This window comes from Onychostruthus taczanowskii, unplaced genomic scaffold (genome assembly GCF_017590055.1).
Source record: "Onychostruthus taczanowskii isolate IOZ18803 unplaced genomic scaffold, ASM1759005v1 scaffold26, whole genome shotgun sequence".
NCBI lineage: Eukaryota > Metazoa > Chordata > Aves > Passeriformes > Passeridae > Onychostruthus > Onychostruthus taczanowskii.
In genome coordinates, this window is record NW_024499906.1 from 9,198,345 (window position 1) to 9,224,196 (window position 25,852).

General features: G+C 41.7%; 2 protein-coding genes across 2 annotated transcripts in view; one reads left to right on the forward strand and one right to left on the reverse strand.

Moving 5' to 3' along the window:
• The first annotated feature begins 1,987 nt into the window (after window positions 1-1,987).
• Window positions 1,988-9,664, forward strand: STOML3 (stomatin like 3). The gene is given in 7 exon segments (XM_041407265.1): window positions 1,988-2,039; window positions 3,890-3,993; window positions 4,612-4,684; window positions 5,921-6,003; window positions 7,718-7,921; window positions 8,915-9,049; window positions 9,464-9,664. Coding segments are annotated over 7 exon segments (852 nt in total).
• Window positions 9,665-11,624: 1,960 nt separating this feature from the next.
• LOC121337306 (complement C4-like) overlaps window positions 11,625-25,852 on the reverse strand; it is a 41,152-nt gene continuing 26,924 nt past the window's right edge. The window contains exons 28-41 of the mRNA XM_041407352.1: window positions 25,621-25,789; window positions 24,490-24,656; window positions 23,898-24,056; window positions 23,258-23,317; window positions 22,699-22,792; window positions 21,808-21,976; window positions 20,093-20,180; window positions 19,430-19,504; window positions 18,672-18,780; window positions 17,622-17,711; window positions 17,167-17,259; window positions 16,375-16,458; window positions 12,897-13,029; window positions 11,625-11,763 (exon numbers count right to left, since the gene is read on the reverse strand). Of these exons, the coding sequence (XP_041263286.1) occupies window positions 11,625-11,763; window positions 12,897-13,029; window positions 16,375-16,458; window positions 17,167-17,259; window positions 17,622-17,711; window positions 18,672-18,780; window positions 19,430-19,504; window positions 20,093-20,180; window positions 21,808-21,976; window positions 22,699-22,792; window positions 23,258-23,317; window positions 23,898-24,056; window positions 24,490-24,656; window positions 25,621-25,789 (1,629 nt within the window). The remainder of the gene's footprint in view (window positions 11,764-12,896; window positions 13,030-16,374; window positions 16,459-17,166; window positions 17,260-17,621; window positions 17,712-18,671; window positions 18,781-19,429; window positions 19,505-20,092; window positions 20,181-21,807; window positions 21,977-22,698; window positions 22,793-23,257; window positions 23,318-23,897; window positions 24,057-24,489; window positions 24,657-25,620; window positions 25,790-25,852) is intronic.

Below are 25,852 nucleotides of genomic sequence, written 5' to 3' on the forward strand. Positions count from 1 at the left end.
AGCTCTCATGTTTTAATCTCTGAGTGGTTTGTAGTAATCTGGGACATGAGTTATCCACATGCCCCAGTATAGCCCCAGGGAGAAAGCATTAAGATTGCCCTGACAGATTTCAAAATTTTCAAAAGGGAAAAAAAGTGCATTTTACAATAAAATGAAAAAAACTAATATTGTGATGTTCCTGAACACCAACAAAAAACACCATCTGCTTTACTCACCTATATTTACAGTCACCTCAGGGGGCTGTCAATAAACAGGGAGCAATTATATCTGTTAACTTTTAGTATGTGTTGCTCATTTATATGGTGGTATCAACAGCTGTTTAAATTGTGGCATTCAAATGGTTCAGCATTAAGCTATTTTCATTAACTTTACTTTTGCTGTAAAATTAAAAAAAAAGTTGGGATAGTTTTGCATATTATGTTTTTGCTTCTGTAATAATTAAACCACATTTTTCTTGTCGCTGTTCATGCATGCTACCCTATTGTAAGCATCTGTCCTGAAGATGTGTGATCATATAGCTCAGTGTTTAGAAGTCAAATAATGATGAAAATGCTACAAATGGCCCAAAATGAATATTGTCACATTTTTGGGAGCATATTGCAATAAGCCTGTCAATCCTGGTTTTTCAGGCTGTACTTATGGCTTTCAGTGGAATTTAAAATGTCAGTTCAGGGGTGGGTGTAGTTTCTTCTCTGTGAGACTGTAAAAGTATTCTCTGGGGAACAATCAGCTTTGAATGATCCGTCTGGGACCAGGGTGATTACTGGCAGGGATGAAGTCTAGGGTGAAATGAAGCTGGAGCCAGATCTTCATAGATATTGTAGATAACAGATGCCCACAAAAACTAGCCCTGTAATTAATGCAGCTATATATCAAACTCATAAATTACATATGAAAAAAAACCCCAATCTCTCATATTTTGTTAAAATAACAAGCAACAGCCTTGTCTTTTGAGAGGGTAGCTCTCTGCTGCTACAGCCTTCAGAAATGGCTTAGTCTGAAATGCTGTGCTTAGTTTGGTTGTCAAAATATTTTATGAACAATGCTCTTACTTGGGGGACAATTTTAGGCCTTGGGAGCTGAAATGCTTCTGCTACGGTGTCTAGGTTATCCAGCTCAACAAGGCTCAGCCTGTACTGATGGACAGTGTGAAGAAAGGTGTGGTGAGCTATTCTACACAGTTTGGAGACCTCACCTGGAGTTTTGTTTACTTATTATGCTGGTATTTGAGATCTGGACAGCAGCTGAGCCCCAAAACAGCAGAGGAGCAGCATGCAATCTCTGCCTTCTGGCTTTGTAACATCATAGGTTGGAAAAGACCTCTTAAGATCCAGTTGAACCATTAACCCAGCACTGCCAAGTCTACCACTAAACCACATCCTGAAGTGCCACATCTACCACTTCTCTGCATAGCCTGTTCCAGTGTTTGGCAGCTCTTTTGGTGAAATAAGTTTTTCCTCATATTTAATCTAAGCCTCCCCTGGCACAACTTGAGGCCATTTATTCTTAAAATGTTGCTTGTTTCTTTAGAAGAGACCAATCCTCACTTTGCTACAACATCTCTTCAGGCAGGTGTGGAGAGGGTTGAGATATCCCCTGAGCCTCATTTTCTTCAGGCTGTACCTTGGTTGCTCCTCACAGGAATTACTTTTATCTTCTTGTATTTTTCATGGGTGTTTTAATCTCTGGTGATGGATTCATAGAAATTATTTCCAGCTTGTATTTTTTGGGGCCTAAGACCAGCTGGGCCAAGTGCACCCCAGACAGAGCATGGCCAGCGAATACCATCCAGTTACATCAGAGACACAAGACTTGGTGTTTGGGAACATCCTCTCCTCACCAGGGTAACTAACTCCCAGAAGACTCTCATACAGGGGATTTCTCTTCTCTCATCCTGCCTCTCTCTTCAGCACCTTGCACGAGCCCTGCAGTTTCAAGGTTCACTGCTGTCCCATCTGTGAGGGGATCAGAGCTTCCCTCTAAGGGGATGGATCCCCAGACAGAGAGGCCCAAGAGAATGAACACAGAACATCTAATTGGTAAGCCTTGTTTTGTGTGTTTTGGGTTTCTTCTCCATGATATTAAAAAGGAGCAGTATTAACCAAACAAAAAAGGTACGTTTGATCTACATTTGATGTACAACATAGACTGGAGATGAAAACTCTCTTCTTGGCTGCTTGAGTGTCAATCTGCTGAGTGCTGGCATTTTTTCCCATCTATTCCCCTGTCTGTGGATTGTGTCATTCTCACCAGGCATCCTCACAGTGGGCTCGGGTGGATGATGCTACAACCCAAAATTGCAAAGGAGGTTTTTCATAACCAAATTTGTCACTGGAGAAAAAGATCTTCAGATATTTTCTGTAAGCTGTTCATTTATGTGAAATTAGGAGAGAGTAAAAGCATTGAGTTCTGCTGAACAAAATATCCCTTCATGATTAATTTGCTCAGATTTCAGATTAAGAATTGTGAATGATGCCTATTCTATGACTTTGCTTGATCTCTTTTCACTGATTAAAAGACACTTGACTGCTGGTACTTTATGTACCTGTTGTAGCCTGCCACACCACTAGTGTAATGTGAAGCACACTGTGTGGAGAACAGATAACAGTGAAATGATTAAAGATTTTCACACTAAATCCTAATAATCCTGTTTTTATACACATGGCCTTAAGGTTTGCACAGTGATTTGCTTAGGGAAGCTCCTCAAATCAATTTTGCCACTGATGGCAAAGTGCCTGCTGATACATCATAAACAATGATGTGATTTAAAATTGCTGGGTTTTTGGGAAGGGTGAGGAGGAAAGTTGGGCTCCTGGCACACCAGTTCTGTGCCCAGCTCTCTGGGAAACCTGAACCCCGACCCTTCTGAATGCAAATGTGTTCACATGTGATAATTCAGTCTGCATCAGGGGCCTCAGAAGCAGAATGGGCAGAGCTGGGAGCAGCCAAGGGCTGGATGTCACAGCCGGCTGTGCAGCCACCACTGCAGCAGGCACAGTCTGGCCACGCACAAGGACCCAGGAGGGGCAGGGGCTGTGCTGTGTGTCCTCCTTCTCCCGGCTTGCTGGGAATGTTCTGACACACTTGTCAGTCCTGCTCTGCTGGTCTGCCAGCTCCTGCCTTACAGATCAGGAAGCCTCGTGCTCTTTTAGGGTCCTGACAAGCTGAGGATTTTTTTCTTACAGAGTATAAATTGAATTGTTTCCTGTTTCTCATTTCTGTCCGCATGTGAGTTTTATTTGGTATCAGAAATTTCCAGTGCTGCCCTACACCTTTGAAATAACTTACCTTGCTACTGCCTTTCCTTCAGGCACTAAAATAATGCAATTAGTTTTAGATTTGTTCTATTTTATTAGAACGAAATTTTGAGATGAGCTGAATGCACTAAGACAGCTGCTTAAAATACATGAGCATGCATTTTGACAAGCAGTAATTTTGAAGTTCTGCTGAGCAGTCCAGTGGATGGACAGGTCCATTAATATTCCTAAAAATGTTCATCTAAAGAAAGCAGGACTTCCCCTCATTTACCTTGCTGCTTGTTTCACACAGACAAAATCCTTTGCCCCACCCAGCAGTTTCATACTCGTGGTTACTCCACCCATTCATTTATTTCTCCTTCACATCCCCCATCTTTGATAATGTCTTTCATTTTCCTCATTTTTCCTGTTGCAAAAATGTATTTTCTGAATGTTTTTAAATTTTCTGTGTAGAAGGGCCATAAAGTTTGGTTAGATGTGTTATGGATTTCTTTGAGTGATGGGAGGGAGGAAGAGGGAGTGAATTTCTGTGGACTTCGTGGTCCCATGTAATTGCCCTAGGCTAGATGTACATCCCTGGGATGACTTCTCAAACTTTTTGTTCTATCTCCTCTTCCTTATATTTTTTATAGCTGACAGGCAGGAAGGAATTGGTGTCTGTGGCTGGATCCTGGTTTCCCTTTCATTCTTCCTGGTGCTTATTACCTTTCCTTTTTCCATCTGGGCATGTATCAAGGTAAGCTAGCAGGATTTGAGGCACATGAAGACTGCTCTATTATCATTGCTGTTGCTTTTTTACTGATGTAGTTAAGACACGGCACCTCACATTCACATTTTGGGAATCGTAAGGGTTTGTAGCAAAGATGTGCTCTGGAAATGAGATCCACACGGGTTCTTTCACAAATATTCTGTGTTGCCACAACTTACTCACTTAATTTCTTCCAGTCTCAGCATTCACCATCAGTTAAATTTCCAGTTAAAGATCAGTGGAATGCCAGGCCTTCAGTAGTCGTGATGCACTAAGTGAAGTGGGTTAGATTATCTGAGGTTAGAGCCCTTTTGCCTACAACTTCTCTGAGTGTGCTGCTGATGTTGAGAGAGCTCTGGGGTGTCCTTTTTAGATCACTGTTAATTCCTCCATATGTGATCTGTTTTGTTACCTGTTTCCATGAGCTGGGGCTGAGTTCTTACAGCAAATCATGAGTCAAGTAGAAGATGTGAAGAAAGTGATTTTCAGCTTTGTTGCTTCCTATATTATTTGTACTTCACATTTAATATGGGTGCCAAAGATTAAAGGACCAGAGAATGAAAATAGAATTAGTTGTAATATTCTAAATTTAAAATATTTTCCTAGGTTGTCAGAGAATATGAACGTGCTGTTGTATTTCGTCTGGGACGTATTCTGCCTAAGAAAGCAAAGGGACCAGGTGAATGCATGCAGTTTTTCTCTGCTAAAGTCCTCTGGGTTTGTTTATGTTATTACAATGCAATCAGGCCACACAGAGAATTGCAGAGGTTCCATGAAATCCTTCTTCATAGCATAGAGGGGAATGAGAATGTCCCCTCTGCTGCAGGTCCTTTACCTGTAGACTGTTTACTTTTCTCAAGAGAAGATACAGCCAGCCTCCTGTCATAGCACAGAAGTTTGAGTACCTGAGCACCTTGATACCAGGTGTGACTTTGCTACTGAGCAATCTGGACAGCAAGGATGAGTTCATGCTGCAGACACTGTCAGGGGACTGCAGGGAGGTTTAAGTGCAGTGTCCAGGTCTGCCATGGTCTTTTTTCAGTGACTGTGGCCTCTTTCCCTGCATGTCATTTCCAACACAGCTTGTAGCTGCCACCTGCTTACTGTCCTCCGCCCTGAAAATGGCAAATGTGCCAGGGCAGGGACACTCAGCAGCTACACCGAGGCTGCTACAGTGCCCTAGGACCAGCTTACAAACCACAAACCAAAGCCAGCTACATGAGGAGTTTGCTTTGGTGCAGTTACCGCCTCTGGGCAATAAAAAGGGCAAACTGGAAGTTGAAATAACAAGAAAAAGTCCTTTTCAGGTACTTGAATCTACATCTTCTTGAATAGTAGTCATGTGGTCCAAAGAGCAGCTAGGCCTGGTACAGGGCTCCTCTGTGTGGCTCTGGGCACCAAAACAAGGTGCCGAAATTACAATTGAAGATGGGAAGTTTTGTCCAGTCTTCCTCTCCAGTGAAGGAGAGTGGAGACTCCTTCACAGGATTTGTCACATCTTGGGACAATGTTTCTCATGTGGTGCAGGAATCACCTGGGTGATGTCTTTCCTGAGGATACATACATGGCTTGTGATTTAAAAAGGGAAAATTAAAGGTATGGAAGAAATTTTTGCCAAGAATCTCATGGCAGACTTCAGACAAGAGCTTCCAGATGCCCATTTCCAGACAAGAGTCCTAGGTCATTAAGCTCTAATGAGTTCACATTATTTGCAGATATCTGTATTTCCCTCTGTTATTTGAAAATGCAAAACATCACTGTTGTCATGTCTTGTAAGCAGAAAAGACAACTGCAGTGATAAGGTAGTGTGTTATTCCGAATCCTGTGGGTATTTCCATCTGTTTATTTTCCCTACGTTACCCGTATCTCAACTTTCATTTTAGAGGTGTTTCAACTAATAATTTTTATTTTTCAGGAATGATTCTTGTACTTCCATGAACAGATACATTTATCAAGGTTGATCTCAGGACAGTTACCTGTAAGATTCCTCCACAAGAGGTAACTTCTCTAGCAGCCATCTATGACAGGAACAAAAGATGCAGCAGATTCATGGCACAATCAAAAGTAATGCACATTTTGTAATTTTGCCACACTGAGCTACCATATGGAATTTAGCTACCACATGGAGCTCAGTTTTTTTGCTGTATCTTCTGCATTTCAAGCTGCTTACAACACAACTTCTTGCCCAAAGTAATTATGGGTGCCCCATCCCTGGGAGTGCTCAAGGCCAGGTTGGAGTGGACTCTGAACAACCTGGTCTAGGGGAAGGTGTCTCTGCCCATGGGAGGCAGGTTGGAACTGAGTGATCTTTAAGGTCTTTTCCAACCCAAACCATCCTATGATTCTCCTAATGAAAATCTGAAGATGCATCATTGCAGGTCAAGCTGGTGTTCAGAACTGTGATTTCAAAAATGAGGGAAGTGAATTACACATGTAAATGTGAGACAGGGTGGACAAGAGAGGAGCGGGCTACAAAATTCCCAGTTGTAAATTAATGTCCTAATAAAATTGGATCTGACATGTAGCTCACCATTCAAAAGAGCCTTCTACATGTGTCTGGAAAGGCAAATTACCCATGGGTAACAAATCCCATTAAATTAACAGGAATTAGCAGACAACCTTCCGTAAAACTCATGTCCAGGCAGGAATGGATGGAGGAAGTAAGATATACCAAGTAGGATATATCTTCAGGCATTTTATTGGCAAGTTTTGACTGAAAAATTTAGTCTGAAGGATAAGTTGTTGAGCAATCCTGTCTGATCAAGTTTTGGTTCTGTGTGGACTCAGCCGCATGGCAGAAAAATTCTTCTGCTTATGGAGCTTACACTGCTGTCCCCTTCATTGAACAAAGAGCAGAAGGAGAAGAGGCAGCTACAAGACCCTTTGGGCCCCCAGAATTTCCTACTGTGTTCTCCAGGAGATGTTTTTTGGGCTATTATCTTTTTGTAAACAGAAAGAGTACAGGGTGCAGGGGTGTGTGGTGTGAAATGAAAAATGGCTCCCCCAAAATATGAGGCTGGAAAGAAGAGATGGCTGCAGAACTTGTATTGTATAGGGCTTAGCAGCTTTTGGCCAGGCTTCTGCAGCATTTGGCAGGGTTTCTGTGAAGCATTCACTTGTAGGCAAAAGATGCTGAGGAGGGAAGTGATAGCAGAGCATCACCAGTTATCCACTGAGGCCAGCTGCCTTCTGAGACACAAGAAGCATGTCTGGCAAAAAATGACAACTCTTCCATGAATGCTTAAATATTTCTTTCAGTTTCTTCTCATAATTCCTTGCACTTTTTATTTTTGTTTTAATTTGTTGGTGTTTATTACAAATACATTTTTTAGGGGAAGTAGCACAGGTCTTCCAAGCTGCATGAAATGTATAAGCTCATTAATGGAACTTTCTACAAGAAAGGAAGAGGATAGCTAGAATTTGTTATTGCAAAAGAAATTAACTCAAATTATGAGATTCACTTACAATTGAAGCAATTATTTAGAGGGTATGTAAAGCATTTTCCCCCAGTTTAAACTTTGTTGTTGCTGGACAGCTGTCTTGAAATAATTTCTTGGGGGACTAACAAAGAAATCAAAAGAAATTCTTAGTTTCTTTGAATTATCAATGCCTTTTACTCACTAAGGGTTAAAAAATATATATATATTCCCTTTCCTAGGCAAAGGACATGTTGTTGGTTCTTTCTGTGACTGTGTGCATTTCTCAAACACAGATTCTCACGAGGGACGCTGTTACTGCTCAGGTGGATGGGGTGGTGCACTACAGGATCCACAGTGCTGTCAGTGCTGTTGCCAATGTCACTGATGTCCACTCTGCGACCTTGCTTCTGGCACAGACAGCCCTGAGAAACTTTCTGGGTACGCAGAGCTTGGCTCAGCTGCTGACAGGTCATAAGGAGATTGCACACAGTATCCAGGTAAATCTGGCACTCAAAATTCATAAGCACGGAGGTGTCTTCTGGGGAGTAGCAAATTAGAAACAATCTCTCTTTCTTTCTTCAACAAGGATAACAAAATCTTCCTTTATGTGTTTTTTTTTTCAATTATACATCTCGTTTCTTAGAGTCAGAAAGAGTTACTCTAAAGGTATTTCCCCAGGCTCTTGTAGCAGAATTGTCTCTATCAAAAAGCAATTAAAATTCTGAAATTATCCAGTGATTTTAAAAAATCAGCTTAGCCCTTGCAAGTTCCAAACATGCAAAACTGGAGAAAGAGATCTCCTGCTCATGGGAAGCTCTGTCTTGAGCAGACCCTTGACTGAGGCAAGACTTGTATCTCCTGTCATTACAAGTAACAGCACAAAATTGATTTGCTGTATGCTTTAAAATGCCATCTGGTTTCTTTTTTGATTTGGCAGCCAGGGGGAGAGCAGAGGAAAAATCCAATACCCAATTTAGTAATTTCAGTCAGAGACAAGGCATAGTCAGACCAAAGAGAGACTGTACCCTCTGCAGCCAGGAGAGTGGCCATGCAGAGACAGGGTCATGGTGGTGGTGTGGATTGCAGGAGTGCCCAGGAGCCAGAGCCCACATGAGTATGCCAGTGCTGCAGGGCTCTCTGGTGTCTCACCCATGGTGTAATTTTACTGTGTTGTGTTGTTTAAGGAACTTGCTGTAGTGTTGCTTTGTAAAAGAAAGAAGTTTAGTAACTGCCCACCTAAGGAATGGGGATGGGGATCATAATTTAGGAGGCAGGAGAGAAGCCACACAGGAGACACTGGTGTTGACCAGCAAGTGTTTCCTGAGGCTGTGGTACCCACTGTGCACACACCACACTGGGTGCTGGTGCCCCTGGAGTGTCCCTCTTTCTGCTGTGCAGGTTTGCCCTGTCCTTCTATCCAAGCAGAGTACACCACGTGGCTTTTCCTCTGCCAGCACTGTGCTTTTTCTGGCGTGTTGTTTGTCCCCAAGGCTGCCCTCGACAGTGCCACGGAGCAGTGGGGAGTCAAAGTGTCCCGTGTGGAGATCAAAGACATCCAGATCCCCATGGCCATGCAGAGGGCAATGGCAGCTGAAGCAGAGGCTGCTCAAGAGAAAAAAGCTAAGGTGAGACCCATGACAGGTGACACCCACCTCTAGGCTTTCATTTCCTTGTCATAGAACCACAGAATTGTTTAGGATGAACAAGACCTCTCAGATCACCAAATCCAGCCCTTAAACTCAGCACTGCCGAGTCCTCCACTAAACCACGTCCCTAAGCACCATGTCTGCATACCCCTTAAATGACCACCAGGACTAGTGACTCCACCACATCCCTGGGCATCCTCTTCCCACACTTGACAGCCTAATTTTTTTCCTAATATCTAATGGGAACCTCCCCTGGGGCAACTTGAAGGCCATTTCCTCTTGTCCTGTGGTTCCAGGAATCCAAGCTAGTTGTTTTTTCTCATCATTATAAAGCTGGATTTTCACCACTCTGGGCAACATTTCCATGCCATTTCCATTTCTGTTCCTTTGCAGGTTGTGGCAGCTGAAGGAGAAATGAATGCTTCCAAAGCTCTCCAGAAGGCCTCCATGGTGCTGGCTGAGTCTCCAGCAGGTCTGCCACTGCATTACCTGCAAACATTAACAGCTGTGGCAGCACAGAATAATTCTACCATTGTCTTCCCTCTCCCTATGAATATGTTTGGGAGTTTGGGGCAAAAACGTACAGGGGGATAGAGACTCCTAGGCCAGAGATATTTAAAGGTTTTCCTAGGAAGCAAAGGGGTCCCAATTGGCAGAGTTAAAGTAGAAGCATGTTTAGGTCCTCTGCCCCCAAAATAAGTTTAATAAGCACACACAGCTCCCACATTTAGACTGCATTTGCAAAGTTCAGACACTAAGCAGTTCCAGCTTAGACTCACCTGCAAGTAAAATAGAAGAAAATATGTAAAATGTATGTTAGATCTAATATAAAATTTTAATGATGCTTTCACCACTCTTTGCAGAGTCTTGAGTGTTGCAATTATTTGGTGATTTGTCTGCTAGGCAAGAAGCTCTGAGCTGCTGATATACTCCACACAGCAGAAGGGTCAGACATCAGTTTTTAACTCAAGCCTTGTGGAGTGGAAAGGAAGGATTTGGCTCTTAACCTTTGAGGTATTCTTTCATAAATATTGGCAGAAATACTGGATAATGAGTATGTCAGTGAAACAGCCTATTCTTTATCTAATATTAATAGAAATTAGTACGTGCTTTACTGACCACAGCTGTATTTTGCCATACCACTGACATTTATATAAGCTCTGTAATAAAGTTAAGAGAATGAATGACCAGGCATTACAATCACATTTCATAAATGTGAAAGCTGGGGCAAACCTCGAGGTCCTCTGTCAATTTGAGTGTCTGTCTTACACTTTCAGTAGGTTTCTTATCTTCCTTTACATGAAGCATTAATTGAGGTTTCCCAGAAATGAGCCTTCCCTACCCTCCATCCATGCAATGCTTGGCAGCTGAGAGGAAGATGTTGCTGATATCCAGATCCAGCTGATACGAAGTTGGAGTTTGCAGCCTTTAAAGATAGTGTTCAGTTCTCAGTTCAGGCACACAGCAATGAACTGTTTTCTGTGAATCTGAAATTTCTGGTGATGGAGCTGTTTTGGCAGGTGCTGCTGCAGTATAATGTCTTGGCCACATGAGCATCACTGTTGCCCTTTCTACCAGTAGAGTCTTTTTGACTCCAAATTAATGACCTCAGCATGTACCTACTAATTATCATGCCATTGACACAGGTCCTTCTTATTTTTACTGCAGTGTAGCAGAAACAGTCCAGGTGGCAAATGTTTGTGCTCAGTAGCTGCTGACACAGATAGTGGAACAAGCAGCTGAGGATGGTGACCTACACAGTTCTTTTCTGCTTCAGACATGACCGCCAAATGGCAGTTTGCTGGCAAGCTAAAGAAGCAATACCTGTGGTTGAAAGTAATCTGCTTATCAGCATTATCTTAAGAAAAGAGCAGTTTTGAGTTAAACTCTAGAAAAATAAAAGCTTGAAAGACATGTGGCTAGAGAGTGCAATTAAAAGCAATTCTGTGGCCTTAGTGAGCTACCAGCCCAACAAGCCTGTGGAAGAGTCCAGCACAGGGCATGTTTAGTATACTACTTCTAGTTCCAGCTGTAGAAGTGTATGGAACCCAGCCATAGGGTCAGCAGGACTCACAATTACAGCCAGAAACCAGCTGCTGCATTGAAGCATGAGCTGGTATCTCTTCTCTTTCAGCAGCAGTGTAACACAGGTAAGCTCAACGAAGCCCAGTTTTCTTTTTGACCCATGAAAATGTCTTGGCCTTTTTTAAAATATTTTTTTCTTGCCCAGGACTGTGGGAATTAATCAGACGCTACAGAATATGTTTTTCTTTTTGAGTCTCTGCAGGATAGTTGCACTGCTGTAGAAAACTCAAGGAGACACAAACTCCTGCTCTCTCTTTTCCAGTGCCAGGTACACAGTAACTAGTAGAGGAACTGCATTTTTATTGTATTACCCACACACACCCACAAGAGGATAGCCCAGTGAGTGAAACAGTAATGGAAGCAACCCTGCAATGTTTCAGGTGGCACTGGGATGCACAGGCTTTGCAGGAAGAATTCTGGGAGAAGGTGAGCTGCAGTCCCAGAGAGATGTGGGGGTCAGAGCCATCGTTCAGACGTGGCACAGGCTGTCAGAGGTGCTCAGGAAGTCCTGCAGGCGAGCACAGCTCTGCCGGCGCAGACTGCTGCGGCACTCACTGTCCTCTGGAATTTTCTCCACCCAGGCTTGTGCATCAAGTAAGTATTGCATCCTGAGTGAAAATGGAACAGGTAACGAAGGTTAGTCATTATTCCTGACACGGAGCAATGGGAAAGCGTAATCCCTGAGCATCCCTTCACAGAGGCATCTCTGAAATAAAGAGTTCTACTAGCTAAGAAACTTGCCTTCACCAGCAGGTTAACTGAGCTTTGAGCAAAGTCTGGGCTGTGTCAGTGCCAAGCTGGGACACACCTGGCTGTACTTGTGTTTTCAGTATGTCAGGTAAGCCTAGGCTAAGTTTCTGTTAGAGTTTCCAGAATGACACTAAAGGCCCAAGTGCACATCAGTGGGACAGTGAGGGGAAGTTTAGTTCCAACAGAGTATGCCAATGAGAAGCTGTGTAACTTCCAGTATTTCATGCCTGAATTGGAGAAGATGTTGGAGATGAAACCTCTGCTGGGACACCCCAGTCTCTATCAGGCTTCTTTTGAAGCAGGCCACTGACCTAGGCACTCACTTTGGTGTCATATGGGAATGGGACGTTTTAAGGTTTTAGGAAGTGGTGCTCACAGCTTCATGGAGATCTCCTCCATAGAAGCTTTCAGAGGCATTACCTTTGTCCAGTTCTGTGCAGGAAGATGAAACATTTAGGATGTCTTCCTCCCTGAATATTTGATGATGTCATACTAAATTCCCACTCAGATAAATTTCCTTTTTTTCATTGAAGTGTGACAGTGAGAAATGACAACAATATGCTACTTGCATGCATGGTGTAACAGCAATCTTGGGAGTTGCTCTTAGTCATGGTCCCACATGTTTCTTCTGCAAACCCGGGAGTTGTTTAAGGCATCTGCAGTAGATGGGCTGGATCTCTTTTCCCATTCTCCTTTTCTAGCTGTGAGTTTTTAACCCAAGGGAATCAGGGCCAGATTTGATTCTGAGAAGTCTGGCAACCAGAAGTCTGGGAACCACAGATCCTTGAGCCAAAAGATTTGGGTGGCTCAGCTCTTCCCCAGAGCTCCACTTTTGCCTATGGAGTAGAACACTTTGCGTTTTAGTAAATTCAGGAGAATCATTCCCATTTGGTGCTGTCTATACTTTCTGGAGGTATTCTAATAGATTGAGTATCCTCTGGGTTTATGGTCCATGATAGCAGCTGCTGCCCAGAGACCAGTTTGCACTTACTTGTTGTTGCAGTCCACTGTTTGCCCATCTCTCCCCATGAGGAGGTAGTGTTTGCCAGGAATGATGTTTAACTTGCACATGGAGCGTGATAGGAACTGTCGGTGCTCACCCACTTGGATGCTTTCATCTGCAGCTGTGGGAAAAGAAGAGGAAACCCCATGAACTTTCCCAACAGAGAGAAGAACTGTAGCCCACAGGACACAACCCCCTGTGATCATTTGCCCCACTGCTAAGCCAAGGTAATATTTCACTTGGGAATTGGCACTTGACAAGTGAATAAGTGGCCCTGCTATGGTAGGGTACATTTCCCTTAGCGTGACCTGACAGAAAGCAAGCCACTTTTGCCTTAGCAGATTGTCTTGGTGTTTGCAGTAATTATTTAAGGAGATGCTTTCCTATAGACCTTAGGACCTTTCAGACCTTATGGAGTTTTCTTAAACCTCAGAGACTGAAGGAAAAGCCAAGGAAACTAGAAAACATGCTGTCTTCCATATCAGAATGCTCATGTTCAGGGTGGTCTTACAATCTAGCAAACTAAATTCAAACATTTTGAGGCCCAACAATGCAGCAGACAGTATTAAAATCTCCCGCTCCTTAGTACATCTGACCTGAACTTTGCTAATGCAGCCTTTATGCTCTTTCCTCTGAATCTGTTACAGAGCACAATCTCCTGGTGATCTCCATGTTAAACTAACTTAGAAGATTCTCATCTGGATTCTGGCCCAAAAGTTTATTAATTCAGAATTTCACTGCCCACTACAGAATTGGGCATCCAAGGCAGATGAGGTGGCTGCTCAGATACTGCAATGACATGAGAGCTGAAAAGATGCTCATTCATCTGACCAATCTCAGGGCATGAGGACACTATGTTTTTTAACTAGAACAACAGTTTTCAAAGTCCATTTAAAAAAAAAAAAAAGTATCTAACAGCACTATTCTAATTTCTTACTCTAATTTTCCTGTAAAAATTCAATATTAAATCAGTTTAAATTAAGTGTAAATAACACCATGGTCTTTTTATCAGTTAACAAAATCTTGTGCATCATCTGTTATAATATAGAGTATTATATTACAAGTATGGACAGACTAGTCATCAAAATCCTAAAAGTAGAACAAAACTGAAGTAGAATATTCTAACATTAATTAGATTTCAGAGAATTTGGCAGAGACTGCTAATCTGTAAAAACTAGCTTTAAGTGCGTTATCTACTACCTAGGTAAAACTTGCATCAGTTTAATATATGTTAATTATGCTTCTGCATTTTTAGAGAGAATATAAGTCCTGTAGGTTTTCTCATATAACCCAAGACCTTTTTGCTGTTCCTATGCTACATAGTGTTTTCATTTTGTTCACAGAATGCGGAGATGGGTCAGAATTGCTTGAGAAAATGATGATGTTATGCCTCATTTAGCTTAAATTACCAAGGTGTTTCTCAGTTCATATGCTTCACAAATGGCCTAATACAATTCAGACAGTGGGATCATAAGCATTTGAGTCATTACCTTGAGTGGTTGTTATGTAATTTCCAATTTTAAATCTCCAATTAAAAAAAAAAGTTGAAATTTAATGTTTCAAAGCATCCAAGTGGAATTTAAGGTAAACAATTATTTAGACATTTAGAATCTATAATGGGAAAAAATGTTTAAAAAGGGGAGCGGGAGGGGGATGAAGAGGTAAAAGAAAGGTTCTGTGCTACTTTGTATGGGCTATACTGTTCCCCTAAAAAGCTCCTGGAGGGCTAATAGGACAGCACAAATATTAGCCATCCAAAATATGTACACTAATTCTATCAATGACCAAAGTAATCTGAGAGGCACACACCTGCAATATTCTCTTTTGCTGACTCCCAAACACAAGTAAGTGTTTCCATCTGTCTTCTAAACCAGCCCTTTACTTCGAAGGTTGTTAAGGAAACAATGACGGAGTCCAGAGAACGAGATTTTACCCTACTAATTCTCATCTAAACTTGATGATGGCAACAGAGGCCAACCTCACTCAAAAGAGCTGCAGAAAATGCAAGAGATAATAACACTAGTTCAGCCACAGGCTGATTTGGGTACAACACCTAGCTTTTTCGTCATCCTCATATGTCTTTGTGCCTCCTGCCAGCCTTTCCCAAGCCTGCTGAAAGCCTCCTGATGCTCAGAAGCTGCATCTGACAGCACAAACCAAAAATAATTATCATGTATGTGGGAATAGAAGACATCCTTTCCCTTCAACTTCACATTCGAAGGATATTTCCTTCAGCTACCAAAACCCAAAATCTTTCTATTGCTGTCCTGCAAGTTGTGAGTACAAATACATTTTGACCCAGAGCCCTAAAGCCTTTAAATCCTGTAGGCATTCTCAAGAGATTAATAAAACTTTCCATTGTGATACCATAATCTCCTATAGTCAGTATTTTGACCACTAGGTACATTATCATTTCCCTCCATATGGAAAGGCCTGGCTATGTCAGATGCTCTCTCTGGACTCAGGAAGCACGGACATTATTTTACTGAACACTGGGCAGGGATCACAAGTTGTGTGCCATAAAGTACTGTGTGACATTGCCAGGCCCCTGGGCAAAGATTGATGGAGTGAGTTAATTATTCTGTTCCAGAGAGGGAAGATTTCAAGACCTTTGAAGTTCCTTTTTAAAGGCAATCTCTGGCTGCCAAACTCAAAACTGGTGACCATATGATACCACAGGAGCTGAAGTCTGGTGTGTCACCTGACAGCTTCCCCAGAAATTACTCTGAAGAATATCAGTGCTCTCTGATGCTGCTGATTAAGTTCACATGGGAGCAGCTGGGATGGCAGGCTTGCAAAAGGACATTGTCCAAGATCTGTGCAAACCTTTATGCTGCACCTAACAACAAAGAAGCCTTTCTATTTTTTTAGCACAGTTATTAAATTGAAGTTCCAGAAGTTTTCCTGTCTTTATTGACTTCAGGCAAGTCACTGTGGACAACTCTTAGCCTGTTCCACAAGGGTTGCAATTGCTCAATAATTAGTTGAGTAAGAAGCACTTCAAATCATCATTTAGTATCAGAAGACAGGTCAGTGTCTACACAAGAAAAAACAAGGATTTGTCAACAGTCTATAAATAAAATAGTCGATGCAGAAGACCAAGTACCCGCACTATGCATGTGTTTGGAGGGGTTTACCTTACACTGGCTCCAGTTTGTAGCCATGGACTCAATGAATATGGAATGTGTCTTCTGGTTTATTTTCATCTGAAATGTTTGAAGCTTGTGTGCTCTGGGATTGCACAATGTGAACCAAAAAAACTACCCAGGGCTTGACTGCACAGTGAGGCAGCTGCACCAAACAAGCCTTGCAATAAATAAGCCTTCTTGAAAGCCTACTGTAAAAATATATCTGACCCCACTTCTCCATGGTAGAAGAAGGCATCTGCATGGCTCATGCTGGCTAACATTTAGTAACCTAGTTTTTCTATGGGTGAATGAAAGGAGTAAAACATTTTGATACTTACATGCTTTGAGGATCTTGTGGATTTTGGCCTCATAGTAATCAAAAACATTCTTCTTTGAACTGCTGAGGACCTCCACCTCGTATGCTGCAACATACAACAACTCTGTGATGCCAGATGGCAGCATGAAATTGCATCCAAAGATTAAATAATAGGTGTACTTCTACCAAGTGTCTGAACAGAGGCCAGTGTACCATCTACTCACAAATAATGGAATTATTAATCAAGAGACTAGATTTGTATTCCTTTCTTTGTATCTTCTCAAGGACCTTCCTCTGTAGTTAGGTTTTCACTCTTTCCTTTCCTTCTCTTAGCATCTAATTTACCAATGGTGCACAACCAGTTTTCCTTCAGTAGTTGATCCAACTTTGTATCCAAAGAAGAGGCCAGAAAGGCTAATTAACAAAGGGAAAATATTCATCTAGCTCTGCAGAAAGAGCTGCTGAACTATGGAAATGCCATGGAAAACCTATTCTTTATTTAGGTCCTGCAACATGAGGGATGTAGTGGACTGTGGTACTGCACCGTGGGTTTTTTCTAAACATAATAACATAATGTAACATAATTCCACCCCTCCTGCCCCCAGCATCCCACTGCATCTTTCCAAGGCTTTTACTTCCCATTTCTCTGCCCTGATGACTACAACTACACATGGTTTCATTTATTTCTCCTTGGCATCTTGGCCACATATGGAAACCCTACTCAATTCAGGAGAGGTTTGGGCACATAAAACTACAAGTTTATACTTATTAAAACGAATGATGCTGAAATCAACAGTTGTCTTTCATGCCTTACCATAATCTGCAGTAGGTTGGTAGCAGACAAAACTAACACGTGTGGTTTGTGCTAATGATTTACTGAAAGTTGATTTTTGTCTTGGGCAGGGACCTGGAGGGAAGAAAATAAGTGATAATTTGGATGTGTAAACTACATCTGTCTGCATATCCATGCCCCTATAGGCATGGATATAGAGACAGATGTAATTTACACATCCATATTCACAGAACAGTACAACAGAGAATAAAAAGGCAGAACAGCTCCCTTAGTGGTGTAATAGAGGGTTTTTTATGTACACACACGTGTATAAAAAAAAAAATCAGTTTGATACTGAACATCCTAGAGGATGAATGTGTCCTGCATTACACATTAGGATAATTCTAATGGTCCTTTCTGGGCTTAACAATTCCCATGTAAACTGTTCCTAGAAGTAAGTATCTTCTTTCAGAGCAGCTTATGCAGTCATTCCTTACCTTCTGCGCACTGGCAGACGTCGGCGTGGCACAGCTTTGAGAGCATGGCACTGTGCTTGGGAGCGCTGTAGAACACACTGCAGCTCCTGTCTGTGGACAGGGAACAAAGCAGCTTGTATGGGAGAGCTCAGGTGGAAAAGCCTGTACAGTACAGCACAAACTATGTTTGCAGCCCAGCTTTTCCCTGGTCCAGAGAAAGCAGAGCACTGAGGGATCAGATGCACATCAGCAGTTCCCAAACACCCACAGCTTAGGCACCTGGAGTACAGTGTTGCCTTTCAGCTGGGCAACAGCTTGAGGTTATTTTTGTTCAGTTTAGATAGTTTTTGTTTGGGCATTTTGTTGTTGTTGGGGGTTTTATTTGTTTGTATTTGTTTTTTTTTAAAGTTGTGCTCTTCCCTCCCTGCACCCCCCCCTCTTTTTTTTGTTCCCTCTGGAAATCATCCTTCTTAAAAGCCTCTTTAGACCATAGAACAACAGTGAACACTGCACTGCTTCAGAAGAAGAAGATAGGATCAGCCAATAGTTAGTGGTTTAAACCCAGTGTAGACTGTCTTGGATCCCTCTGTTAAGGCAAAGTAGAGATTTGACCTAATTTTCAAATATTGTTTGCATAACTTTGGCAAATGGGGATGATTTGCATTTAACCTTTCTGTGAATGAGGAACAAGACTGCTTTCCCTGGCAAGCACACTACAAAAGTCAAACCTCCAAGACTACCTTAGATGTATAAAGACATAGCCTGTCAAAACGAAATGTGAGTGAAATGTGCTTAAAAGCACCATGAGAAACAGGAACGCGGAAAATATGATTTAAAAATCCATGAGTGTAAAAGCTAATATTTTCAGTCAATTTGCCATTGGCCATTCCTGAGAAGACCTCTGTTTAGATAATCTGAAGTAACTGGAAGACAGTTATGCAAAGCTGGTTTTTTTATCACTCAACAAAATCACATGGTTTCACACACTACATCAAAGTCAACTTTCTATGGACTGGAAGGGGTTTTTGGGAGTCTCTCAAGCAGTTATGTATCAGTTATCTATGCCCTTACCAGGGTTGTAAAAATCATAAAGGATGGCATTTGCTGGCTGAACCAAGCCCATGGGATTGATCTGCTTTGCCCCAAATGATACACAATCTGGCTCTGGTCCACGTGGGAGCTGGAGGAAAAAGGAAGAACAGTTTTGATGAGAAAACTCTCTCTCCTCAATGTTTGTGCCTGTGCTAGTTTGAATTCCTCAATGTTTGTGCCTGTGCTATGTTTGAATTCCTCAGTGTTTGTGCCTGTTCTAGTTGTTGAATACTTGTTCTGGTGGCATAGATGAGTTAATGCTGATATCTGCTTTGGCTGCAGAGGTGAAGAAATTCAAGTGAGCGTAGGGTGGAGTCACAATCCAAAATATTGGGAATTATACACAGAGACTAGGGGTCCTGATATTTTTTACATTTGTTAATCACTATTTGGATCTTGGTCTTCACATGCAAGATGTCCATGTGGAATTTACAGGACTGCCAGTTAACACTTTTGTTACATATGAAAAACATCCCTTCTGGCTAGAGAGGGAGAGGATTTCTCTTTTTTCTTGGGTCAAAGGCCAAATCTTGAATATGAACTACATCTCCTTGGATATAGAATGGTGGAAGATGAAGGTGTGTGCTTCCCTTCTTCCCACTGAGCTGTTCAATAATAATAAATAACAAAAAATACAGAAAGGTAATGGAGAGTGAAAAATGCAATTATTAGATTTTTAAAAAGTCTATATGCTATCTGAAATAGCAGGGATTAGAAAATCATTGGGTTTTCTTTACCTCGCCAAAGTAGAGCAAAACCTTCCCTTCCTTGTACTCAAAGTGCTGAATGTACCTGTCTGAAGCTGTCACCAACTGCAGGAAAGCAAAGAAACAAACAAATCAGAACAAACCCCTAGCAGAACAGGAATATTTTTGCTGCCACCTTCCATAGGCTAGTTTGCTTTTTTTCAGCCCTCTTTCTTCCTCCCTAAAGGGGACAGTCCCTGAAAGCACAAAACAGAGCAAACTTCCCTCAACCAAGGTGGCTCCAGAACCCCCAAACTCTGTAGCCACATTTTCAGAGCCCTGTGCCCCATCTCCTTATCACTGTGCCCTGCCACCAAGCACCATGAAAGACTACCTGCCTTCTGCTTTGCAAGCACAGGAGGCACCGTCCTGGTGTGTCACAGGACAGCAGTATATGGCAGGGGGAGGTACATTACTGCCCTGCTGAGCCTCGCTGTAATTTCTTTTACAAGGGACTAAGAAATCCAACAAGCTTTGCATTTCTTGTATATATTCAGCAAATATTTTTATTTGAATGAGAATAGTGAAAATCTATCTATATATCTATCTAAAATATGTTTTCCCAGGTCTCTTCTGTAGATTTTTGGAAAGATTTTGAAATAAAGATTTTCTAAAGGCTCTATAAAAGGTTGCAAAGAAAAGCGTGTTTCTAACCTGTTCGAGCTCCTTTGTGTCAGGCTCCAACCCACTCAGCAAAGTGAGATCAACCAGGGACATCTTTGGTGCTTTGGGACCTGTGGACCTTTTCAAGGGACATGGTCAGCAGTGAACAGCTGCACTGAACACCCAGGTTGCTTTGAAGAATCTGGCTTTGCACACTTGCTAAAAGTGAAGCAAAACTTTCCACTCCATTTAACTTTCCTAAATGGATTTTAATTTGAAAATTAGCTGCCTAGTTCATAAGAGTCATGAGGTAAAATGAGTCATCTAAACTAGTCAAATGGTCATCCAAAACCCAGGCACCTGGCCTGAGATTCTCATATAGGCTTTCCTTGGAGCTGATAGGCAGAAAAAAATCACCTGTAAATGACAGTTCATAGCACTTTAAAAGCATTGTTGAAGCCAGGGAGGTAAGCAGCACTGACAAAGTATCTGTTCTCTATTACTTACAAAGTGGAGATAGGAAATGAATTTATTCAAATTTTTCACAGACTAAGTCAAATTTACATCACCTTTTCTGTCTGAGGCAAAAATCCTCATTGCTGTAATTATCCACTAAATAGCTGTATTGGATTTCCAATCTTTCAGCTTTCACCATCTCAAAAATCAGGAAGTGGTGCCATTGCTAGAAAATGAAGTGTTTCTGCACTCACACAGGGAGCCTTGGCATGAGATATTTTACACCCACTTTGTGGTACTTCAGAACTTTTTATTTTGGCACTCTCCCTTTCCTGTAAAGGATGCATCACTGTTTAGGGAAGAAGAATGGTGATGTAAATCATGCCTTCAGTTTTTCTCCCATGTCTTAAGGAATTTCACATTATTGTCTAAGCCTCAGCCTAACACTCAACAGAACAGTGGATCTGGTAGCTGATAAATGTTAACATAGCAATTAATGGGGAACATGATGTTTTGGCCAGTACACAATTCACTGAATATGTGTTTAATGAGAGAGACTGAAAATTGGGAATTAGGGTAACTTTAGTCCTCCCCTGCTATTGTTCATGCCACTGTTTAAAAGAGGAGATAAAATCACTGTCTTCAAGGCTTTGACAAAAGTCAGTGGAAAACCAAAATTCTACTGGGGAGCAAAACTTGCTCCTTCCATCCTGATCCTCTCTAGAACAGATAGGAGAGACAAATTTGTTCTTCTGAGATCAATGCCAAACTGTAAATGGGAAAACAGACAGGTGTTTCAGTGTTATACTGCATAGAAGAGTTTCTTTTTTCCTACCTCAGCCCTTGCCAACTTCTTGTCACAACAGAATATCCCATCTGTCTCCTCTTCTCTCCTAGATAGTATTAGCCATCCTTTCTTTTTTGTGAGCCCAGAGTGTGACCACAAAGGAAGCAACAGTAACACTCCAGAAAGTGATGAAACTCTGTAAACAAGCTACTAGCGCATTCCACCTGTATTTACCTTTTTAAATAAAATATTTATTTCAATTTTTTAGCCTGCCAAGTGCTTTATAGTCTCCCCAGAATTTGATGGGGAAGAATCTGCAGTGGACATTTGAAGTCCATGTAAACCATGTAAATAAATCTCATCCATTGTTTGCAAACCTTTTCTTCTGCCATGGGAGAGAGGACATACTTACAGTGTATGCAGACTCACAGGAGATGACTAGGCTGGATGCTGAGTTTGTGGGTATGAAGAGGGTGACAAAGGAGAATTACAAGCAAATGAGGACCTGATCTTGCAGACCTACCTGACACAGATTTTGTATTGCAAGGATTCTGTTTTGCTGGGAGTGGTCAGATCCCTTTTTCTTCTGCTGCGGATATCAAACCAATCCATTCTAGACAGTGTCTCAAAAGTGCTGTTTCCTCTTGTAGTCAAGTCCTCATAAGCATCATCTTCATCAGAGTATTCAGCTTCTGGTGGTGAGAGACATGGTCAGCCATGAGGAAGTTTGCCGGCAGTTTGGGTCTTTGTGGTATAATCATAAATTCCAGTGGGCAGCCATGCCATCACTGAGTTTTGTAACAGTTCACTGTACACTGTCTCAGTGTTTCCAATTCATTCAGAGTTAGAATTCTAGAGATAACTGTGGTAAGAATAACTAACAAACCTAGCTAAGAATGGAGTTTAGGCTATGCATAAATATTTAAAGGACAATCTCTCCCTCCAAAAGTTAACAATTCAAACAGAAAAAACTAATGCAGACACAGGCAGAGATGATGATGACTACACACTTCAGGAGATGCAAAACACAATCTTGCTGATATGAAAGACCTATGACAGATGTGCCTCAAAGAGTTTTAAGCCCACGTGGTAGGTCCCTCATTAGCCAGGGAACTGTGCAGGGCTTTCCCCTCCGTGAAGGGAGTTCACCTCCCCTTTCTCAAGAAGAGTTTCTAATGGTACCTGTGTAACTGCTAAGTACCTGCTGCACCTACAGTCACTCATAGTTGTTGTACCATCTAAGAATAAGAATAATAAGCTAAATGAAACAATGACTGGGTAGAGTTCAGGGACTTCTCTTTTTCCTTGTTTCATTCATTTGTTCCCACTTTCCAAGGCTGGAAAGCTATGAAGTAGCATTAGCAGCTGGCCAAATGTGTCCCCTTTGAGACCCAGCCCCTGCCCTTTCACTCACCAGAGTACTTAAGGATCCCTTCCAATTCCACTGTCAAAATCAAATCACTGCAGGTGTTGTTCTTCAGCTCAGGTGACCAGTACATTTTTAATATCTAAGATGAACACACAAACAGCAAGCCACTAAAAATATAATTTGAATGACAAGGAATTTATCCACTCAGGACTCCAACACATGATGATGGGGCATGGGAGGGTGGAGAGAAAGACCAGACCCTCAGTGGCACAGACTGGTCACAGAGGAGTGTCACAGATATAAGCAGGTCCCATGTGCAATTCACAAATGGCGTGGGACACCTTTGAGATAACTCTCCATTCCCAAACACAAAGAGGTCTTTCAAACTCGAGTCATGTCCATCACCCTTGATATTTTATGGATTTAATAAAGTTAAAGACAGGAAAAACTGACTGTCCATAAGGGCAGGTTTCAGGGCCCAAATTTTAGAATTTTGGAGATAAGAACACAAAGTTTGAGGCCATGTCAAGCAAGTTTTCACTTTGGTTTCAAAAAGAGATTAAAGAATTCCAGCCAGACTCTGGATTTTGAATTTACAGCTTACGCTCATTGTGCCATTTCCTTTGCCATTCACAGATACTTCAAGTTTTCTCCCAAGTTCAAACTGCAAACCAAGGGAAAAGAAAAGATATTTAGTTTGTGCCCAGAGTTTGGTCTATTGTTTTCCTGACATCTTGATAGCCTTCTATCCCTTTACCCCCCAAACCTGGGTAGGGAAATCTATGGAAGGAATGAAGAGACCTCATCTCTCAAGATTTTGACTGTACTGAGCTAATGAATCTTACTCTGCTGTTTTAGGGCCCAGTAGATGTATTTTACCAATTACAGTCCCTCCTTTGTATCCTGGATTTCACATTTTCACAGTTCCAGGCACAGTGAAGATCAAATTATTCCCCTTCCTCCTCATTCCTTAGAAGGACTTGGTTTCCTGGCTGCTCTTCACTTTTGGGAAAGATTCATGCCACCAATGTCATTAGAGGCAGGCAAGCACCTCTAAAGTGTGCTGCTAAGCACCTGATTTTTTTTTTTTTTTAACTTTAAAATATTCTGTTGTCACAGATCAAATTATTTAAAGGTAAAATAAATCAGCTACAGCATGGTTGCTTAAAATGACAAAACCTAGGCCAGAGGAATTAATTTCTCCTTGAGGGAAAAAACCTTTGAAACAACCAGTGGTTGTATACCTCTAGCTGCTTCTGAAATTCTTCCTGGGCATCAGTCAGAACAATGCTGTAGTAATTTTGCCTTCCAGGTGTTCCCAGTCTGACAGTCAGGTCAGGGGAAGCAGTGTCCAGTGTCTGTATGCTGTATGCTGACAGAGCTTCTAAGGCCACCACTGTGTCCTAGGTGAGAAAGAAAAGCAAAAAAAAATAGCAGCTATGCCAGGTTATATCAACAACATGTGAGATGGCATTACCAGTCACCTTGAATTCAGTTTTATGCTTTTTGCTGCTTTGAAATTCTCCTGCATTTGTCTGTTCCTATTTGCACAGACTGTTCATTTAATTTCCCAGCTTCTTCTTATAGCATTAAATTGTAAACACACTGGAGTCCTGACCTCAGATTATCCTACTTCTTCACGAGGACAAAGAATTTTCTTTGCTGGCTTTTAACTATTTCATTTTGGCCCATTGCTAATTAACGATCCAAAATCTTTACTGCTTCATATATCAAAGAAGTTGAAAATTCACTGTTCAAATCTAAATGAAAAAGTTTCAGGAGGCTTTTACTTCCTTCCCTTCCCTTAAGACTCCCCCTGAACTGGTGGTCAGGCACCTGTGTAGAGCAGAAGCCTCCGCCGTAGTTCCTTCTTTCTGTCAGCCACGTGACAATAGGCCTTGCATATTCCATGTCGTCCAGGAGCAAGGTTTGAAGCAGGGCATAGGCAGTGGTTTCCACTGAGACTGCGTTGTTGCCATTTCCCCAGTAACGCTGCTGCTTTGCTGCAAGAATAACTCAGTCCTGAATCACCTTGGCAGAGACTTTTGCCAAAAATCACTATTGGTCTACACAGTGGATACTTCATGCCATGGCACTGTGGAACCACAAGACACAGAGGCTGTTGTGAGAGCAACAAATCATCCAGGAAGAATAGATAATGGAAAAGAAAACTCAGAATTTTCAATTTTGATATCTCCAACCAATGGGTTTAATGATCCCATTGTACAATGATGTCCATGGATGGAGTGGTAGCATTGTGTCTGGTGGTCCCTCAGACATAATAGTATTAATTACAGACACAAATCCAGCCTTGATTAAGGAGAAGTCTATTCCCTATGCTTAAACTGGGGCTGTTGAACTGTACTGTATTTACCAAATGCACTGGAAGGAATAACCAGGATGGTGGTGCAGCCACACAGCTGACTGACTCAGCAGCCACCACTGTCACACCCCATGGGGGTCAGTGGGGACATCCACGGGGAGCTGGGACAAAGCACTCAGAACAGATGGGGGTTTTCAAAGCAGGTGGGCTGGAAGAGACCCTTCCTTCTCGACCACAAATCCAGTCTGGACTACTCCTGTATGTTGCTATTTTTTCATATGAAGTTTCTTCTTTCTCATTTGGCTTGGACTTCTTTTTCTTCTCAAGGGAAGCAGAAAGCGTAAATGAATATTTACTGTAGTTTTGTTCCAGTTTCAAAATCAGAGAAGGTTATGATCCAGGCTTCACTAGCTGCCATTTTATAGTGATATTAATTATGAAAATTACATATTAAAATGTCAAATATTGAAATATTTAATTATGCAATATAAATAATTAAATATATTACATATATACATACAGAGTTGTATAAAATTAATTCTTCTTCATTTAATTCAATTTGGCTTGTTCATGTAAGTATGCTCAGAGTGTTTCCATTAGGAAAAGTACTTTCTAAAGGGATTTTTAAGAATGGTTAGCAGTACCTTTATCAAAAGAAGAACAGTCCCTTAATTTTCCTTTCACAAACTGATCTTCTTCACTATCAGACCGTACTAGTGTCAGAGCATACGCAGTGATGACTATAGAATAGCAGTCAGAATCTCTTGAAAGTTGGTTCTTCATGTAAGCCACTGCTCCTGTAATCACTCGTGCCTGTAGAAACAGAATAGATCCATTTGTAAAGATCTGAGACTTGCTAACTGTTACTTCTGGCAC